The sequence below is a fragment of the Myxocyprinus asiaticus genome, chromosome 32 (assembly GCF_019703515.2).
Source record: "Myxocyprinus asiaticus isolate MX2 ecotype Aquarium Trade chromosome 32, UBuf_Myxa_2, whole genome shotgun sequence".
Taxonomy (NCBI): Eukaryota; Metazoa; Chordata; class Actinopteri; order Cypriniformes; family Catostomidae; genus Myxocyprinus; species Myxocyprinus asiaticus.
Window position 1 is genome coordinate 26,183,748 of NC_059375.1, and position 17,836 is coordinate 26,201,583.

The following is a 17,836-nucleotide window of genomic DNA, read 5'->3' on the forward strand; positions in this document are numbered from 1 at the left end:
TGAAAGAGTGGTTCAGGGAGCATGAGGAATCATTTTCACACATGAATTGGCCACCACAGAGTCCTGACCTTAACCCCATTGAAAGTCTTTGGGATGTGCTGGAGGAGACTTTACAAAGTGGTTCGACTCTCCCGTCGTCAATACAAGATCTCGGCCAAAAATGTATGTAACTCTGGACAGAAATAAATGTTGTGACGTTGCATAAGGTTGTCGAAACAATGCCACGACGCATGCGCACCATAATCAAAGTTAAAGGCAGTCCAACGAAATATTAGAGTTTTGGCCAGGCAGTGTACTATTTACAGATGACGGTTCTAGTTGTACACACTGGAGGAAAACATGTGAGAGCAAATGAGAAATAATAATTCACACCCACATATTGATAAAAAGTCCTTAAAAACATTTGTTGTTTGCAAGAATAGTGTTAACAGTCCTGCAAGTAAAGTTTCTTAACTTGATAATTCATCCTATATGACATAAATAGCACATGCATTTGCTTTATCACATTAGACATTTATGAGATTCTAAATTTGAGGAATCAGTCACATGATTCCCAAGTGGTGACAACATTAGTTCAAGGCAAAACCATTTAAATAAAGCATTAAAAACAGACATCAAACCTGACTGTGATGAATCAGATGTGGATGACTTAAAGGATAAAATAAAACATAAGTTATGTGGCATATGAGAGCTGTGCGTATCCATATGCACCAGTGGACCTACAATAAGCCAGATCAGATCTGTCACCATCCTCTAGCTGAAAAGACCTATTACGGCTGCAGCTTTGGCAATCTTTGACCAGTGGCATTTCACTGCTTCAAGCCAGTGCTGGAGTTATAATCACATTACTCCAATCACTGCACCAGAGCACAACTTCCTTTTCCCTAGAAGTGAATACATTTCTAACACCAACCTTATTGCTAGCATCCATTTCTGTATTTGAACATCTAATGGACAAGATTAGAAACTTAAGTATTTAAAGGAATAATTCTTCAAAAAAGCTACAAATTAAAACATCATTATGTAGTAAATGGGTAATTTTTTGTTTTATACACATACTTTATATGATAATATGGGACATGGGTCAATTGCATTAAATAGAGTGCATTCTCTCGTGCAGTTTTGGTGTCCAAAACTGCACACAGTTCAAATGCAGAGTGGCCATTTTGTGAGGGTAAGCCACACCGCAGCACATCCCAAGCATATGACTGGGGGGTGATCACAAGTCTAAATATTACCCCGCCCCCCCCATTTATGTCCACCTCTCAATCTAAAACAGATGGGTCAGTCCTTAGCTTTCTCCCAAATGCACCTGAAACATGACTTAATTACTGCACTCCAATGGCAAATGCTGCCATCATACCATTCCATACAGACGTATCGTATTACACTGCTTTCACAGAAAGCACTATAAGCTGATAATTTCACTCCCAATCTATAAAAGAGTGCCTGAAGTAAAGAAGGAAAAAAGTATGTAGACGGAGATGATGTGAGTACCAATCCCTGAAGTTTGGGAGTGGAAAGCTGGACAGATGACTATAGTTTTGCCATTACTTCCCTGTGGATGCGCTTTGACACGTAATGTCCAGCAGAGGGTGCTAAATGATACTAAGAGTGTAACTGCAACAGGGCGAGGAATCGCAGCCAGACAGGGAGGTAAATGTTCTGCTCTGCAATGTTCCCACAGATCTGTTTAGGAACAGAGTCAATCATTCTTGATGTGAGCATAAATATCTCCATGATTTATCTCAGGTTGGTATTGGATGGAGAACTGATCATATTTTGATGTCCTGTGATTCAACCATTTTGGCGAGCGTTTTCTTGACTCGAAGAGCTGTGAGGCGAGAGGCTGGGTTGTGGGCCCAACACTCAGACATGAGTTTTAGCATGGCCCGTAAGCACTGCATTGAGGTAAAAATAAAGCATAAATTATTTTGAGTAGCATTTTATATCATAATATCAACTACTTAATCCTCCGTTATTAACCAGTGGTTAAAAATAATGATAATTAAACTGGTGAACTCTAAATGCATGGATCTTACCTCATCACTGTTCCAGCGATTAGACACCACTGGCCGCATGCCCTTCACACAAACCACTTCCCTCATGTCCTCATAGGATGGTTCTGAAGGTACCATGTCCCAGTATGGTAACTGATACTCCTCAACAATGCCTGCACACAAAGGAAAATGGTCAGTATTAAAAGAAAGTCATAATAAATTAATTAGGGTGATAATTATGTACAGCTGAACTCAGACGTTTACATACACCTTAGCCAAATACATTTAAACTCAGTTTTCTCACAATTCCTGACATTTAATCATAGAAAACATTCCCTGTCTTAGGTCAGTTAGGATCACTACTTTATTTTAAGAATGTGAAATGTCAGAACAATAGTAGAGAGAATTATTTATTTCAGCTTTTATTTCTTTTATCACATTCCCAGTGGGTCAGAAGTTTACATACACTTTGTTAGTATTTCCACATTGCCTTTAAATTGTTTAACTTGGGTCGAACGTTTTGGGTAGCCTTCCACAAGCTTCTCACAATAAGTTGCTGGAATTTTGGCCCATTCCTCCAGACAGAACTGGTGTAACTGAGTCAGGTTTGTAGGCCTCCTTGCTCGCACAAGCTTTTTCAGTTCGGACTGAGGTCAGGGCTTTGTGATGGCCACTCCATTACCTGACTTTGTTGTCCTTAAGCCATTTTGCCATAACTTTGGAGGTATGCTTGGGGTTATTGTCCATTTGGAAGACCCATTTGTGACCAAGCTTTAATTCCTGGCTGATGTCATGAGACATTACTTCAATATATCCACATAATTTTCCTTCCTCATGATGCCATCTATTTTGTGAAGTGCACCAGTCCCTCCTGCAGCAAAGCACCCCCACAACATGATGCTGCCACCCCCATGCTTCACAGTTAGGATGGAGTTCTTCGGCTTGCAAGCCTCACCCTTTTTCCTCCAAACAGTTACATTTTTGTTTCATTAGACCAGAGGACATTTCTCCAGAAAGTAAGATCTTTGTCCCCATGTGCACTTGCAAATGTAGACTGGCTTTTTTATGGTGTTTTTGGAGCAGTGACTTCTTCCTTGCCGAGCAGCCTTTCAGGTTATGTCGATATAGGACTCGTTTTTCTTGGATATAGATACTTGTCTACCTGTTTACTCCAGCATCTTCACAAGGTCCTTTGCTGTTGTTCTGGGATAGATTTGCACTTTTCACACCAAACTACGTTCATCTCTAGGAAACAGAATACGTCTCCTTCCTGAGCGGTATGATGGCTGCGTGGTCCCATGGTGTTTATACTTGCATACTATTGTTTGTACAGATGAACGTGGTACCTTCAGGCGTTTGTAAATTGCTCTCAAGGACTTGTGGAGGTCAACAATTTTTTTTTCTGAGGCCTTGGCTGATTTATTTTGATTTTCCCATGATGTCAAGCAAATACATCCACAGATACACCTCCTATCAGAAGCTAATTGTCTAACTGTCTAAAGGCTTGACATCATTTTCTGGAACTTTCCAAGCTGCTTAAAGGCACAGTTAACTTAGTGTATGTAAACTTCTGACTCACTGGAATTGTGATATAGTCAGTTAAAAGTGAAACAATCTGTCTGTTAACAATTGTTGGAAAAATGACTCATGTAATGCACAAAGTAGATGTCCTGAATGACTTGCCAAAACTATAGTTTGCTAATATGAAAACTGTGGAGTGGTTAAAAAATGAGTTTTAATGACTTCAACCTAAGTGTATGTAAACTTCTGACTTCAACTGAATACTTATGAGTATATGTGGTACAAATGAACACAAAAATGTGGGGGAAAAAATGAAATACCTCCTGTCACACATCGACGGGCCATCTCCCAAACAATGAGACCATAGCTGTAAATATCAGCCATTATGTATGCTTGGAATTGGTTCTTATTCAGTGTCTCTTCCAGGACCTCCGGTGCCATGTAACGCCGTGTACCCATCCTTGTGCTAAGAGGGACGTCCACCTCATTGGTATCACTATGAGAAAGAAAAATATGTGGTCAATATTTAAGGCAAACTATATGTGAATGAGGTCTGCTTGCTTACATGGATAGTTCACCCAAAAATGAAAATTCTTTCACCATTCACTCAACACTTTCTTTCTTTTTTCCATGGAACACAAAAGCAGAATGACCATATAAGTCACCATACATTTTTATTGCACCTTTTTTCTATACAATGAAAGTAAATGGTGAATAAGGCTAACATTTCACCTAACATTTTTTTGTGTTCCAATGTAGAACTTTTTATGGGTTTGAAAAAACAAGAGTGTGAGTAAAGGATGACAAAATATCCCCCTTTAAGAATTCCCAGTGATTATACTAATAGTGATGTCATTACAGCAACAAATAAGATCACAATTCATATTCACAAATGCTCTACATTTGCTAAATGTTCATTAAACTTTCTACAATGTCATATATTAGGCTAACATTAGTTAAACCCAGTGCATATTATGTGTGTGTGAGAGTGTGCTGTAAAAGTGTCTTCACCTGTTGTATTTCACAGCCAGGCCCAGATCAGCGATGCAGCAGGTGCCATTCTTCTTTATGAGAATGTTCTTGCTCTTCAGGTCTCTGTGAGCGATGGCAGGCTTGCCCTGCGTGCCGTAGATCTCTGTGTGCAAGTGGCACAGGCCACAGGCTGCAGAGTAGGCCAGCCGCAACAGGGCCTGTGTATCAAGCGTAGTGTATTTCAGATAGTCATAGAGAGAGCTGTTCTCATGGTAGTCTGTGATAAGGAAAAGCTGAGTGAACGCTCCAGTGCCTTTAATATCTGCAGCGATAAAGCCTGAAGGAGGACAGGAAGAATGAGATTTAATATTAAATAAAAAGGCTAAATCAGTACAGAAAATTCCATCTCAAATCTGTAAGTGTTTTGTAGTGGTGGAACTTACCCAATATATTCTCATGTCTCATGAGAACAGTCTGGTAAATCTCTGTCTCTCGGAACCAACTTGCCTCTTCGCGTGTAAAGAAAACTTTCACTGCTACCTTTTCTCCTCTCCAGCGACCAAGCCACACTTCTCCATACCGCCCCTTTCCAATCTGACGCACCATCTGAATCTGTTTAGCGATGGTGCGCTGAACCTTTGAACAAAGAGAATTGGACACCCGTGTATCATTACTCAATCTTCCAAGGTTTTCAATTATGAATGTTATATCTTATGCATGATAAATATGTTTTAATATAATTTAATAGTGATTGCACTCACAAATGGCATTTCCTGGCAGATGATATAGTTTAAAACTGAGCACAACTAGACACATTTTAATTCACTATAAAAATTTCCATGACACTTCTGTGACTAGAATTTTATTAATTACCATGACTTTTCCAGGACTGAAAATTGCAAATTTAAAATTATCTTATCTTGTGAGGTTTTCCATTACTGTTGGAACCCTGTTCTTAATATGAAAAGCATTTTCAGAAACAATTCCTCACCAGCAGGGGGAGCCCTGAACCTGAGCCTGTGCTGGACTGACTAATAAGGTCTTTAAGAGACTCTCCAGCTGGGATGAAGGCATCATCCTGCTCCAGGTCTCTCTGGTACCGTCTCCGTCCCATCTGCAGCTTATACCTGAGCAAACGGCCACATGTCACTTCACAGAAACTGTTTCACAAAGCATCAATAACTTACTACATATGCACCGATCAGCCACAACATTAAAACCACCTGCCTAATATTGTGTAGTTCCCCCTCGTGTCGCCAAAACAGCACCAATCATTCTTCTCACCACAATTGTACAGATCAGTTATCGGAGTTACCGTAGACTTTGTCAGTTTGAACCAGTCTGGCCATTCTCTGTTGACCTCTCTCATCAACAAGGCATTTCCATCCGCAGAACTGCTGCTCACTGGATGTTTTTTGTTTTTGGCACCATTCTGGATAAATTCTTGAGACTGTTGTGTGTGAAAATCCCAGGAGATCAGCAGTTACAGAAATACTCAAACCAGCCCGTCTGGCACCAACAATCATGGCAGCAGTGCAGTGCATAAAATCATGCAGATATGGGTCAGGAGCTTCAATTAATGTTCACATTAACCATTAGAATGGGGAAAAATTTGTATCTCAGTGATTTGAACCGTGGCATGATTGTTGGTGCCAGATGGGCTGGTTTGAGTATTTTTGTAACTGCTGATCAACAGAGAATGGCCAGCCTGGTTCGAACTGACAAAGTCTATGGTAACTCAGATAACCGACCTGTACAATTGTGGTGAGAAGTATAACATCTCAGAATGCTATTCTGAGATGCGGGTTGGCGCTGTTTTGGCAGCACGAGGGGGAACTACACAATATTAGGCAGGTGGTTTTAATGTTGTGGCTGATCGGTGTATAAGACCCACATGTTTATGCAGTGGCCACAAAAAGTATTTGGACACCAAAGCCACAATTAACACAAGAACACCTGCGACTTAAGTGTCCAAATAATTTCTGGGGCTACTGTATCCATGTATTAATGTTAACCACAAAAGAAGTTACATTCACTTGACTATCTAAAGTAGGCACTATCATTGTGCTGGTTAATGCTTAACAGGCTAAGGTGCATTTCATTTATTTCAGCCAGGTAAACGTTACGTAATACAAGCCTCACCTGTAGTAACACACTACTGTTATGGCGACTAAAGTGAAACAGCAAACAGTCACTGAGATGAGGAAGGCCAGCAAGTGGGCGTTCCATATTGGAGGCTCTGGAACAGAGACAATGAGAGATCAAAGCCACTTAAAGGGACATTAAAAAATAAACAAGCATATTTATGGAACAATTTTTACTGCTTCATCATAAAATGAGATTAAACCCAGTCTGCATTGGATGTTAAGCATGTACCACTTACTGTCTGGAGGAGGTGGAAGTGTGGGCTGAAGGTCTCTGTTACAGAAATCTGAGGAACAGCACTCAATGGTACGCCTGGTCTGTGCATTAGGAGAGTCCTGTGCAACAATAACCACATACTGCAGTCAATCACAACACCCCGGCAATCGAAACTTAAAGATTACTATTCATGCATACTATTTTTCCACTGACAGGATGCCAGTGCTGGTATTCTTGACTCTTCCGTCCATGTATTACCTTGCACTGAAAGTGAGAGCCTTCGTATTTCATGCAGCCTGAGGTGAGGATAGCTTCGCCGTGCTCGTCCTCCTCAATGATAGCAAAGCACTGGCCATTCGTCCTGTGTAAGTACATAAAGACCATTTAATCAATGTCTTCACATACAGATGGACAAATATTGATGTGTCTGGTGTGAGCAGCTTGAACAGCACATGCTTCACTCACTCGCAGGTGTTGTTTGTGGCATCTTCAGGACAGTGGCCTGAACAGTAGCAGCTAAGGAAGCGAGCTGCATCCTCTGGAGCCACGGTGGATCCGTCCCCTGACTGGGCTTTTTTGTGATCCAATCCAGGCTTGACCCCAGTGCCGTGGAGCATGTAGTCTGGGTTCTGCCCACCTAGAACAGTTGGAATATGAGAGTCAGATTTCTAGACCGCATAGCTATATCTTATTTGCTTTTTCGTTGTGGTTCATTACTTAAAGGTGAAGTGTGTAATTTCTCTGCCACTAGTGCAGGGGTTTACCAAGTCTACAATAGTAAGCCACCCCTCTGACAAAATGTACAAGACTGTCTTTCTTCCATTAAAAACAGCAGTACATTCTGGCCACTTATTTGAAGTTTTATCAGGTATTTTCCTCTAATGTTAAATTATCAAAATTCATTATATTTCAGGCTTTAGAACAATTCACCAATGATGATCAATGACCTTAAATTCAGTCTGACAGACTCATTCGGCACTGTGTCATACACTGGTACATGATCAACGGCTTTGAATATTTATTATTAATAATTTGAAACCATATTTTGCATTATTTTTAATAAAAATAAATACATGTTTGTCCTAATGACCTATAATCTTGATAACCTCGCATCACATAAGCCAGTCTCCATCTCTATGTGAAACTGCACATGTCACGAGCACATGAAAACATGTTGACCTGATATCATGTTGAACTTGTAATAATGGACATGTCGTGATATAGTTCCACATATTTTTGGATTTTCTACATATGTGCCGCCACATGAGTTTTGGAAAATACTTTATACAGTCTATATAAAATTGTGCAGCTAAGTGAGTAGTAAGAACATCTGTTGCGACTCACTTCTTAGTTGACGGTTTGTGTGTCATTTGATTTGCTCATGTCTCTTACATCGTCAGCGAGCATCAGAATACACTGTGTAACAGATTATTATTTTTTTGGTTCCTGGGTTGTAATTGTTATTTCCTAATTGCTTATGCCTCAAAAGTATAGAAAATGGCTATTATTCCCCACAAACTTTGCTTGTGTGCATCATTGATGCTCATCTTGATAAATTCAAGGAGAACATGGGAGCGTACTCGGAGGAGCAAGGCGAGTGCTTCCATCAGGATATACTGGACTTTGAATGCCGTTACCAAGGACAGTATAACGAGAACATGATGGGAGACTACATTTGGGGGCTGATTTGTGAAAGTGATTTACAGTATAATCGTAAATCTCGAAAAACTACTCACTTCTAAATCTTTTGTAGTCATTTTTGTATTACTTCAGTATCAATACAGTACAAGTTAATCTGGATTCATATGTTGTTTTTTTCTGAGTTTATGTGAACAAAAAGACACAAATTTGCCGTTTCTCATTTGAAATAGGTACATTTCAAAATATCACTGTCCTGGTCACAAAAGCAAAGTTTGTGGGGAATAATAGCAATTTTCTATACTTTTGAGGCATAAGCAATTAGGAAATAACACTTACTACCCAAGAACAAAAATTGTGTTACATAGTGATATCATTCTTACAATATGAATTTAACTTAATTTAATATTATGCTGCAGATTCTACAAAAGTGTCCTTAGAGGTAATGATGAATTTTCTCTCCATTTTAGATTTGTAACATGCTGTGTTCGATTCAGTGGTTCTCTTTTGGGGTTTTGCTCTTTTACCAGGCAATTGGCCAGGCTGCAGGGGCTTGAGAAACACTGCTGCCTATTACTAGATCGCTAGCTAAGTAGAAAATTAAAACTATGTGGCTTGCTGCTGCTGCCTGAGGTAGTGTCACAACAAGAATTCTGTTTGTTTTAACCTGTATGTTCGAAAGACACCCCTGGCTTCCACTCTTTGCGGCAGCCTTTGTGTTCTAGATTATTTTCAACAGCAGAAAAGAATATGAACATTTTAATAAGTGACACAGGCAATATCACAATTATAGCCGGTTAATTTTTCGTTATTTACATTTTAATCAGGCTACTTGTCTGGATGGGCAAGTAAAATTCTCTTTCACTTGACCCTTCAAAAATCCACTTGTCCCGGACAAGTGTTAATGACTACATTTACATGGACACTAGGAAGCGGCTTATTGCGAGAAAGCAGTGTTCCAGTTTACATTAACTGTATAAGCCACATACTCTTCCATATATATGCGGCTCGGTCAGTAAGCAGATTTCTCCACAGCAATGTTATTTCCCTGCAACACTTGTGTAAATAACAAACATGGTATCTGAGGAAAACTTCACTATTTGTATTCCCCATTGCTTTGCTTTATTTCCAGATATTCTTATGCGTTACATGGCCACATAAGCCGCGTTCTCCTGGAGAAACCAAGGTGTGTTAAACCGCTTTTTCTGCCTAAGGATTTTTGGTTGCATTTTATTTTACAGTACGTGTACTTTCAATATACTTACAGTGTACTTACCCAAGAAAGTACTGAGTAATATTAGGTAACTACATGTACTTAATATGGGTTAAGTGTTAGGGTTAGTACCTAGTAATTCCTATAGTTGTTGTAATTATATAGAAAGTAAATGTAGAACAGTACTGTAAAATAAAGTGCTACCGGATTTTTCTGAAATTAAATGATCAGAGTGAAAAAAATCATGCTCAGGTCAGGAATGGAAGTGTGGTTGACAATGCAGTTGCCATAATCAGTTTTATTGAGAGTGAGCCTGGAACAGATGTGTCAAACATGATAAGGTGTTACTCAACACCAAGTCAATTTGTGGAACATCGCTTACAAAAGAACTTGTCATGAAACATTTTGTTGAATGGCCTGGGGATGAAATGGTGAGAAGTGGGATTAGGAGGGAAAGTGAAAGACCAGATTAGGAAAACAAGAGATGGGATTATAGTGTGTAAATGTGAGGTCGAAGACCAGGTCGAGTGGCACGAGTTGAGAGACTGAGCTCTGGAGACTGCGCAAACACACTGAAGTCTATTTTTGCCTGAATATTATACTAGTGTGTTTATATTGTATCCCTCTCTCACTTTTTTCATCTATTGCCTTTCTCTTGCCCTCCCCCTGCCTCTAATACTTTCTCTCTTAGTGTATGAGTCAGACAGTTCCATTCATATGCTGCGTTCCTGCGGTAGTCAGCGATATCAATCTTCTGTTTATGTCAGGATTCGGCTTTTGCAGTTGAGAAATGTTCGTTTGAAGCCGTGAAGGCGTCCCATGGCCCCCACCATTAGCGCAAAATGTAAAATACATGCCGAAAGCATTTGATCTCACATCTCTGATCACTTCACAGTTTAGTCCAGGCACCGTTACAGTCAAACAAGGCCCAGTGTGATAATGGAGGTGGAAACCGGTAACATAAACATTTTGGCAGAGAGAGGGATAATAAAAAAAAACAAACAAACAAAAAAAAAAAGCTCTATGGAGGTTAGCGTCTTTACCTTTACATTTATGCATTTGGCAGATGCTTATCCAAAGTGACTTACAGTCATTCAAAGTAGGGCTGGGCGATATGGCCAAAATTGTTATCACGATATTCTTTTTCATATTGTTCGATATCGATATTTATCACGATATACATTCACATTTACACATTGCACTTTTTTAAATTTTTATTATTATTATTATTTCAAAGTTGGCGGAAGAAAAGAAGAAAAAATTAATTCTAAACAGTCAAAATAGTCACTACAAAACTGCACTGGGGGTCCAGAGACAGCCAAAGCAGTGGGGTATGAGGGATCTTTTACCAAAATATTAAAATATTTTATAGTTTATCAATAGAGTGCATTTGAAAATGAATGTTAAAAAATCGTCTGTATGTTTTGAAGCATAAAGACAGCAGTCCAGTATTTGTTTGAATATTTTTACATTAAAATGAAATATCTTTATATTTCTTTAGATTCAGATACCCAAGTAAGGGGGCATAGAAGCCCTTGTGACTGTGGAATTATACTGTATGGTGGTTCATGGGTATCCCCTGAGAGAACATTTAGAAAACTTAAAAGTCTGAGTGGAACATTTTTATATTTTCATTAAAGTGAGAAAGACTAGGCTACCAACTAGTAATTTTATTGTCTTTCACTGTCATTCATTCCAGAGATGATGACATCAGATTAACTTGAAAACTAGAACAGAAATCGATTTGTTCATTATTAAAGGCTCGTAACATGCTGATTAATAAAGCTAAATTTAGAAGGGAAAACGTTATGGTCTAAAAGGTGCTTTAGAACCACGTTAACTTATGCGGCGCCTCATGTCTACACACATGCAGGGAAGAGAGGCAACACATGCGGAGCAGGACAGGACATAAATGATGCGTGTTTGGTGCTAGAGAAAAATATTCAAGACTACAGCGCAGAAAAATCAGAGCTGGTGCACACAGCACTGTTGTTTTGTCGCGCTTTTCACTAGAGACGATAAGAGGGCGCAACAGTTGTCATGAAGTCTTGCAGTGCGGATGGAATCTATCCGGTGTCCGACGTAGCCTAATCATTACTAAGGCAGCTAACATTAGCAAGTTCATCCAATCTGACCCTACGTTTCCACTGGCGCGTTGTGAGCGTAGCTGAGAGAGCGTTTTCAATTCTTTCCTACAGAAGCCGAGCGCCACGCTCACAAGGTGGATTGTAGAATTGACAGCAGTGCGGAGCAAGCTCTTTCCTAGCATTGTGGAAACACAGCCTGAGAAAGCCAAACTGCTTGCGTTTTTGCAACACGCACTAAATATTGAAAATTCCTCAAAAGCTTATCATCGATATCGTGGATTTTTTATATCACGATAAATATCGAGATCGGTTTATCGCCCAGCCCTAATTCAAAGTATACATTTTATCAGTTTGTGTGTTCCCTGGGAATCGAACCCATGACCTTGGCATTGCTAGAGCCATGCTCTACCAGTTGAGATACAGGAACCCTAGTCTTTATGTCTGTATCCTTTAGAAACTGCCCTCACAGAGCCCTTCTCTTTCCCCTCGCTCTCCGCTAGAGGCCAGTAAATTGAAGGAATGTGAATGGTGCTTTTAAGAGAGACTGTAAAGGCATGGTAATGTGTTGTGATAAGTTGATCCCTACACATCATAAAAGCTACAATGCACGGATATGAACGAGCTAAATTCCCGCAACCACAACAGCACCGCACAAACAACCACAGGGTTCAGGAATGTTATCGGAGCTAAAACACATAAAACATGTTTCAAGTCAGAAGGGTTACTAAATCAGAGCAGATGCAACATGTTGTTCTCTCTTCTCTCAAAGTACCTTTCAGGCACTGAGTGATTCATTGACATTCTAAAGTCTGTGAATAATTTTTCTCTCCTTTCCCCATCACCGTGTTTTTCTTTGGCTCAGAAAGACAGCTACAGAGCATCGTCATGCTCCTACATGTGTGCTTGATTCTGGCTCACCATCACCATGGAGTCTGAGGTCTGGCAGTACTCAGGCAGTAATGAGTCCTGCTGACCCATTAGGAATCAAGTTTTCTTACAGGATAACCTTGTACGTGGCTTGATTCATATGTCCTTCACAAAGACGAATCTGCCTGATTCCAGCCTTGCTGAAGCACCCCCAGCTCATCACCGATCCTCCACCAAATTTCACAGAGGGTGCGAGACACTGTGTCTTGAAGGCCTCTCCAGATCTCCGTCTAACCATTAGATGACCAGGTGAAGGATCGGTGATGATCTGGTGGTGCTTCAGCAAGGCTGGAATCGTACAAGGTTATCCTGGAAGAAAACTTGCTTCCTTCTGCTCTGACAATGCTCCCCAACTCTGAGGATTGTTTTTTTCCATCATGCCACACAGCCTGGTCAATCAAGGTGTGGATGGAGGACCACAAGATCAAGACCCTATCATGGCTAGACCAATCTCCAGACCTGAACCCATTGAAAACCTCTGGAATGTTATCAAGAGGAAGATGGATGGCCACAAGCCATCAAACAAAGCCGAGCTGCTTGAATTTTTGCGCCAGGAGTGGCATAAAGTCACCCAACAGCAATGTGAAAGACTGATAGAGAGCATGCCAAGACACACGAAAGCTGTGACTGAAAATCAGGGTTATTCCATCAAATATTGATTTCTGAACTCTTCCAAATTTAAAACATTATTACTGTGTTGTTTAAAAATGAATATGAACTTGTTTTCTTTGCATTATTTGAGGTCTGAAAACACAAACTTTTTTTGTTATTTTGAACAGTTGTCATTTTCTGCAAATGAATGCTCTAAATGACAATATTTATATTTGGAATTTGTGAGAAATGTTGTCAATACTTTATAGAATAAAACAAAAATGTTAATTTTACTCAACACATACCTATAAATAGTGAATCCAGAGAAAATGTTTTTTGCAGTGGTCTCAATTTTTCCAGAGCTGAATATTTATATATATATATATATATATAAATATATACACACACACACACACACACACACACATTTATACACAGTTGTGCTCAGAAGTTTGCATACCCTGGCAGAAATTGTGAAATTTTGGCACTGATTTTGAAAATTTGACTGATCATGCAAAAAAAAACTCTTATTTAAGAATAGTGATCATATGAAGCCGTTTATCATCACATAGTTGTTTGGCTCCTTTTGTAAATCATAATGATAACAGAAAACACCGAAATGGCCCTGATCAAAAGTTTATATACCCTTGAATGTTTGGCCTTGTTACAGACACACAAGGTGACACACACAGGTTTAAATGGCAATTAAAGGTTAATTTCCCACACCTGTGGCTTTTTAAATTGCAATTAGTGCCTGTGTATAAATAGTCAATGAGTTTGTTAGCTCTTACGTGGATGCACTGAGCAGGCTAGATACTGAGCCATGAGGAGCAGAAAAGAACTGTCAAAAGACCTGCGTAACAAGGTAATGGAACTTTATAAAGATGGAAAAGGATATAAAAAGATATCCAAAGCCTTGAGAATACAAGTCAGTACTGTTCAACCACTTAAGAAGTGGAAAATTCAGGGATCTCTTGATACCAAGCCACGGTCAGGTAGACCAAGAAAGATTTCAGCCACAACTGCCAGAAGAATTGTTCGGGATACAAAGAAAAACCCACAGGTAACCTCAGGAGAAATACAGGCTGCTCTGGAAAAAGACAGTGTGGTTGTTTCAAGGAGCACAATACTTGCTGACCCCTCTCCAAACATAGCGCTTATGGTTGTGACCATAAAGCTCTATTTTGGTCTCGTCACTCCAAATTACAGTGTGCCAGAAGCTGTGAGGTGTGTCAAGGTGTTGTCGGGCATATTGTTACTGGGCTTTTTTGTGGCATTGGCTTCTTTCTGGCAACTCGACCATGCAGCTCATTTTTGTTCAAGTATTGTCGTATGCTGAAAAATGTAATTTGTAATGTATTTCGTTAGATTACTCAAGGTCAGTAACGTACTCTAAATACTTTGGATTACCTCTTCAGCACTGGTAGATTTTTTCACTTGTTTTGACTATAAAAACTCTGCCAGTACAGTAAGACAAAATACACATGTTAAAAATACATTCTCTGAAAAACCTAAATATCTTATGCAGTGTTGTTTCTAAAACAAGATAAATCAAACTGATCTTGTTTTAAGGATTTTTAGACATTTTTACAGGAAAACAATACAAAAATTATCATCAAGTATAAGATTTTTGCCCTAATATCAAAGGTCTTACTAGAAAAAATAAATTATGATCCAACGTGAATTTTCTTGATAAAAAAAAAATATGATCGTGCCTGGTAACATGTGCATGTAAAATAGCTAGAAATAACATTTTAGCTTAGCTAAATTAGGTTTATTTCTATTTCTTGTGCTCCAAACTTACTTCAAGCTTACTTCTCTGTCTGCTCGTATGAATGTAACACATCATAAGAAAGTGTTTCACCACTGCTCAAATGCTCTTTGGATCGCATCATTTATATGTATAAATGTTTTCCATCTGAAAGGACTAAATATTAAATGAAACAAATGACAATAAAATGCAAAGTAATCTCTTCAGTAACAAAATACTTTTTGAATGTAACTGTATTCTAAATGCCAATCATTTAAACTGTAACTTTAGTGGAATACAGTTACTTATATTTTGTATTTTAAATACATATTCCCGTTACTTATATTTCGTTACTCCCCAACCCTGTGTGCGTCTATATATATATATATATATATATATATATATATATATATATATATATATATATATATATACACATACAATACATACATACACACACACCCCCCGATCAGCCACAACATTAAAACCACCTGCCTAATATTGTGTAGGTCCCCCTCGTGCTGCCAAAACAGCGCCAACCCACATCTCAGAATAGCATTATGAAATGATATTCTTCTCACCACAATTGTGCAGAGCGGTTATCTGAGTTACCATAGACTTTGTCAGTTCGAACCAGTCTGGCCATTCTCTGTTGACCTCTCTCTTCAACAAGGTGTTTCCATCCACAGAACTGCCGCTCAATGGATGTTTTTTTTTTTTTTTGGCACCATTCGGAGTAAACTCTAGAGACTGTTGTGTGTGAAAATCCCAGGAGATCAGCGTTACAGAAATACTCAAACCAGCCCATCTGGCACCAACAATCATGACACGGTCCAAATCACTGAGAACACATTTTTTCCCCATTCTGATGGTTGATGTGAACATTAACTGAAGCTCCTGACCCGTATCTGCATGATTGTATGCACTGCACTGTTGCCACACGATTGGTTGATTAGATAATCGCATGGATGATCGCTGGTGCCAGACGGGCTGGTTTGAGTATTTCTGTAACTGCTGATCTCCTGGGATTTTCACACACAACAGTCTTAGTATTACTTATTACTTAATATTAGGCAGATGGTCTTAATGTTGTGGCTGATTGGTGTATATATACAGTAGATATGCTGCGATATGGACTGTTCAAACAGCCGGAACCCCGAGATGTGCTTTTCAAAATTGAACTCCTTTCCTAACAGTGTTTTAAAAAGGACTGCTTATGCTGCGAGATGCTGATAAGAGAGCATGGTGCAAAAAAGGTGGAGACTTCATACCTTGATCAGCAGGCTATGCCAGCTGCTACTGGTTGCTGTCAGGTACTCAAGCAGTTGCTTACCATACATAAATTTGAACAATATCCTCTTCTACTTTGAGAGTAGATTCAGATATGCCAATAGTAGTATGCTAACTGTGATGCATTCATAAACAGCAAAGCTTTAAAAAAATACACATAAAACTTATCAGTCTTTGTGTTCTCTTTATTGTAGCTATTATTTCTTAGTGCCACAGTAGTTCGCCCAAAAATTTAAATTCTGTCATGATTTACTAACCCTCATGTTGTTACCATCATTTACTCACCCTCATGTTGATTATAGGCAGAATGATAGGCTCAGTTACCATTCACTTTCATTGCATCTTTTTTTCTTGAAAGTGAATGGTGACTAAGGCTAACATTCTGCCAAATATAGGTCGACCGATATATCGGTTTTGCTGATTAATCTGCACCGATAATAGATTTCTGGAACTATCGGTTATCGGCAAAAATCCACACCGATAGTTTTTCCCCATTGTATCCGGTGCTGGAGCGGCTGGGAAGGGCCTGCTGTCATCATACGGTATGAGAGCGGCGCTTCACTGATGCCTTGTTGTGTTTGTTTTGACATGTGAGACTACACTCTGCCTGGAGCGCAATACTTCAGATGCTGATTTAAAACATCCAAAACGAAAAGGTATGTATACAGTACACGTTGTCATATCATTATAAAGTTATTCATTTGTTGACTAGATGCTGCATTAGTAAAGAACAGCAGTATGTTTGCCGACAAGGCTGAGAGGACGCTAACATTAAAGCTAACCTCAAGCGGTAAGAACAATGTGAAAAAAACACACGCAAGTCCTACGCAAATGTCATATATTTGCAATAGTTTATATCCAGCTGGTCATGTTTATGCATTCTTTAGCCAGCTAAGTTGCATATTTAAAGCTAGTGATGTGAGAAAGCAAATTAATATCTTCATGCATCCAAGAGAAACGTATAAACAAATCAGAAACGCATCTTGATTTCAATAAAAAAATGTTATCCTCACTGTAATACGATGGCTTCAGATCGATCACATTCTTGTGCTAAAAAAGGCTAGACACAGCACAACAAATACAGTACAGTACAAATACAGTTTAACAGAAAGCAGGTGTCTCAATATGCTTTTAAAGTTCTTTTTAATTAGACACATCATCTAAAAAACAGCACTCCTGCACGAGACACTGAATAAAGAAAAACAAAGCGAAGCAAAGACATTCGTCTAGCACACGATTACATAGAAAAACAAATGGATGGTTGCAAAAGCGTTCAGTGTAAACAGCCTCTTACAGTAGGTGGAGGTCTTTGGCCGTTGCATCTTGCTCTCTTATAAGCATTTCTCAGATTAAGCAATGAGTTGTTTAAATGCTTTGTCAAGAAAGATGTTCAACTTGGAAATGTGTGTCTCAAGATCTTCGCGTTCGATTCCAGTCTGTTGTGTTGAGTCTGTTTGAACAGCCCCTGGCTTGGGCTCATAGTCTG

At 39.2% G+C, this 17,836-nt stretch overlaps 1 protein-coding gene and 1 long non-coding RNA gene across 3 annotated transcripts in view; one reads left to right on the forward strand and one right to left on the reverse strand.

Annotated features, from left to right (window-relative positions):
- Positions 1-1,752: 1,752 nt before the first annotated feature.
- Positions 1,753-17,836, reverse strand: part of bmpr1ab (bone morphogenetic protein receptor, type IAb) — a 72,540-nt gene continuing 56,456 nt past the window's right edge. For both annotated transcript variants that reach the window (XM_051668039.1, XM_051668038.1), the window contains 10 exons: positions 7,320-7,491; positions 7,113-7,215; positions 6,877-6,973; positions 6,636-6,732; positions 5,485-5,620; positions 4,937-5,129; positions 4,533-4,830; positions 3,842-4,017; positions 2,043-2,173; positions 1,753-1,901 (listed from right to left, as the gene is read on the reverse strand). In XM_051668039.1, coding sequence (XP_051523999.1) covers positions 1,776-1,901; positions 2,043-2,173; positions 3,842-4,017; positions 4,533-4,830; positions 4,937-5,129; positions 5,485-5,620; positions 6,636-6,732; positions 6,877-6,973; positions 7,113-7,215; positions 7,320-7,491 — 1,529 coding nt within the window. In that variant the 3' untranslated portion in view covers positions 1,753-1,775. The remainder of the gene's footprint in view (positions 1,902-2,042; positions 2,174-3,841; positions 4,018-4,532; positions 4,831-4,936; positions 5,130-5,484; positions 5,621-6,635; positions 6,733-6,876; positions 6,974-7,112; positions 7,216-7,319; positions 7,492-17,836) is intronic.
- Positions 14,450-17,836, forward strand: part of LOC127423599 (uncharacterized) — a 419,204-nt gene continuing 415,817 nt past the window's right edge. The window contains exon 1 of the long non-coding RNA XR_007894341.1: positions 14,450-14,537. This is a non-coding gene — a long non-coding RNA (uncharacterized LOC127423599). The remainder of the gene's footprint in view (positions 14,538-17,836) is intronic.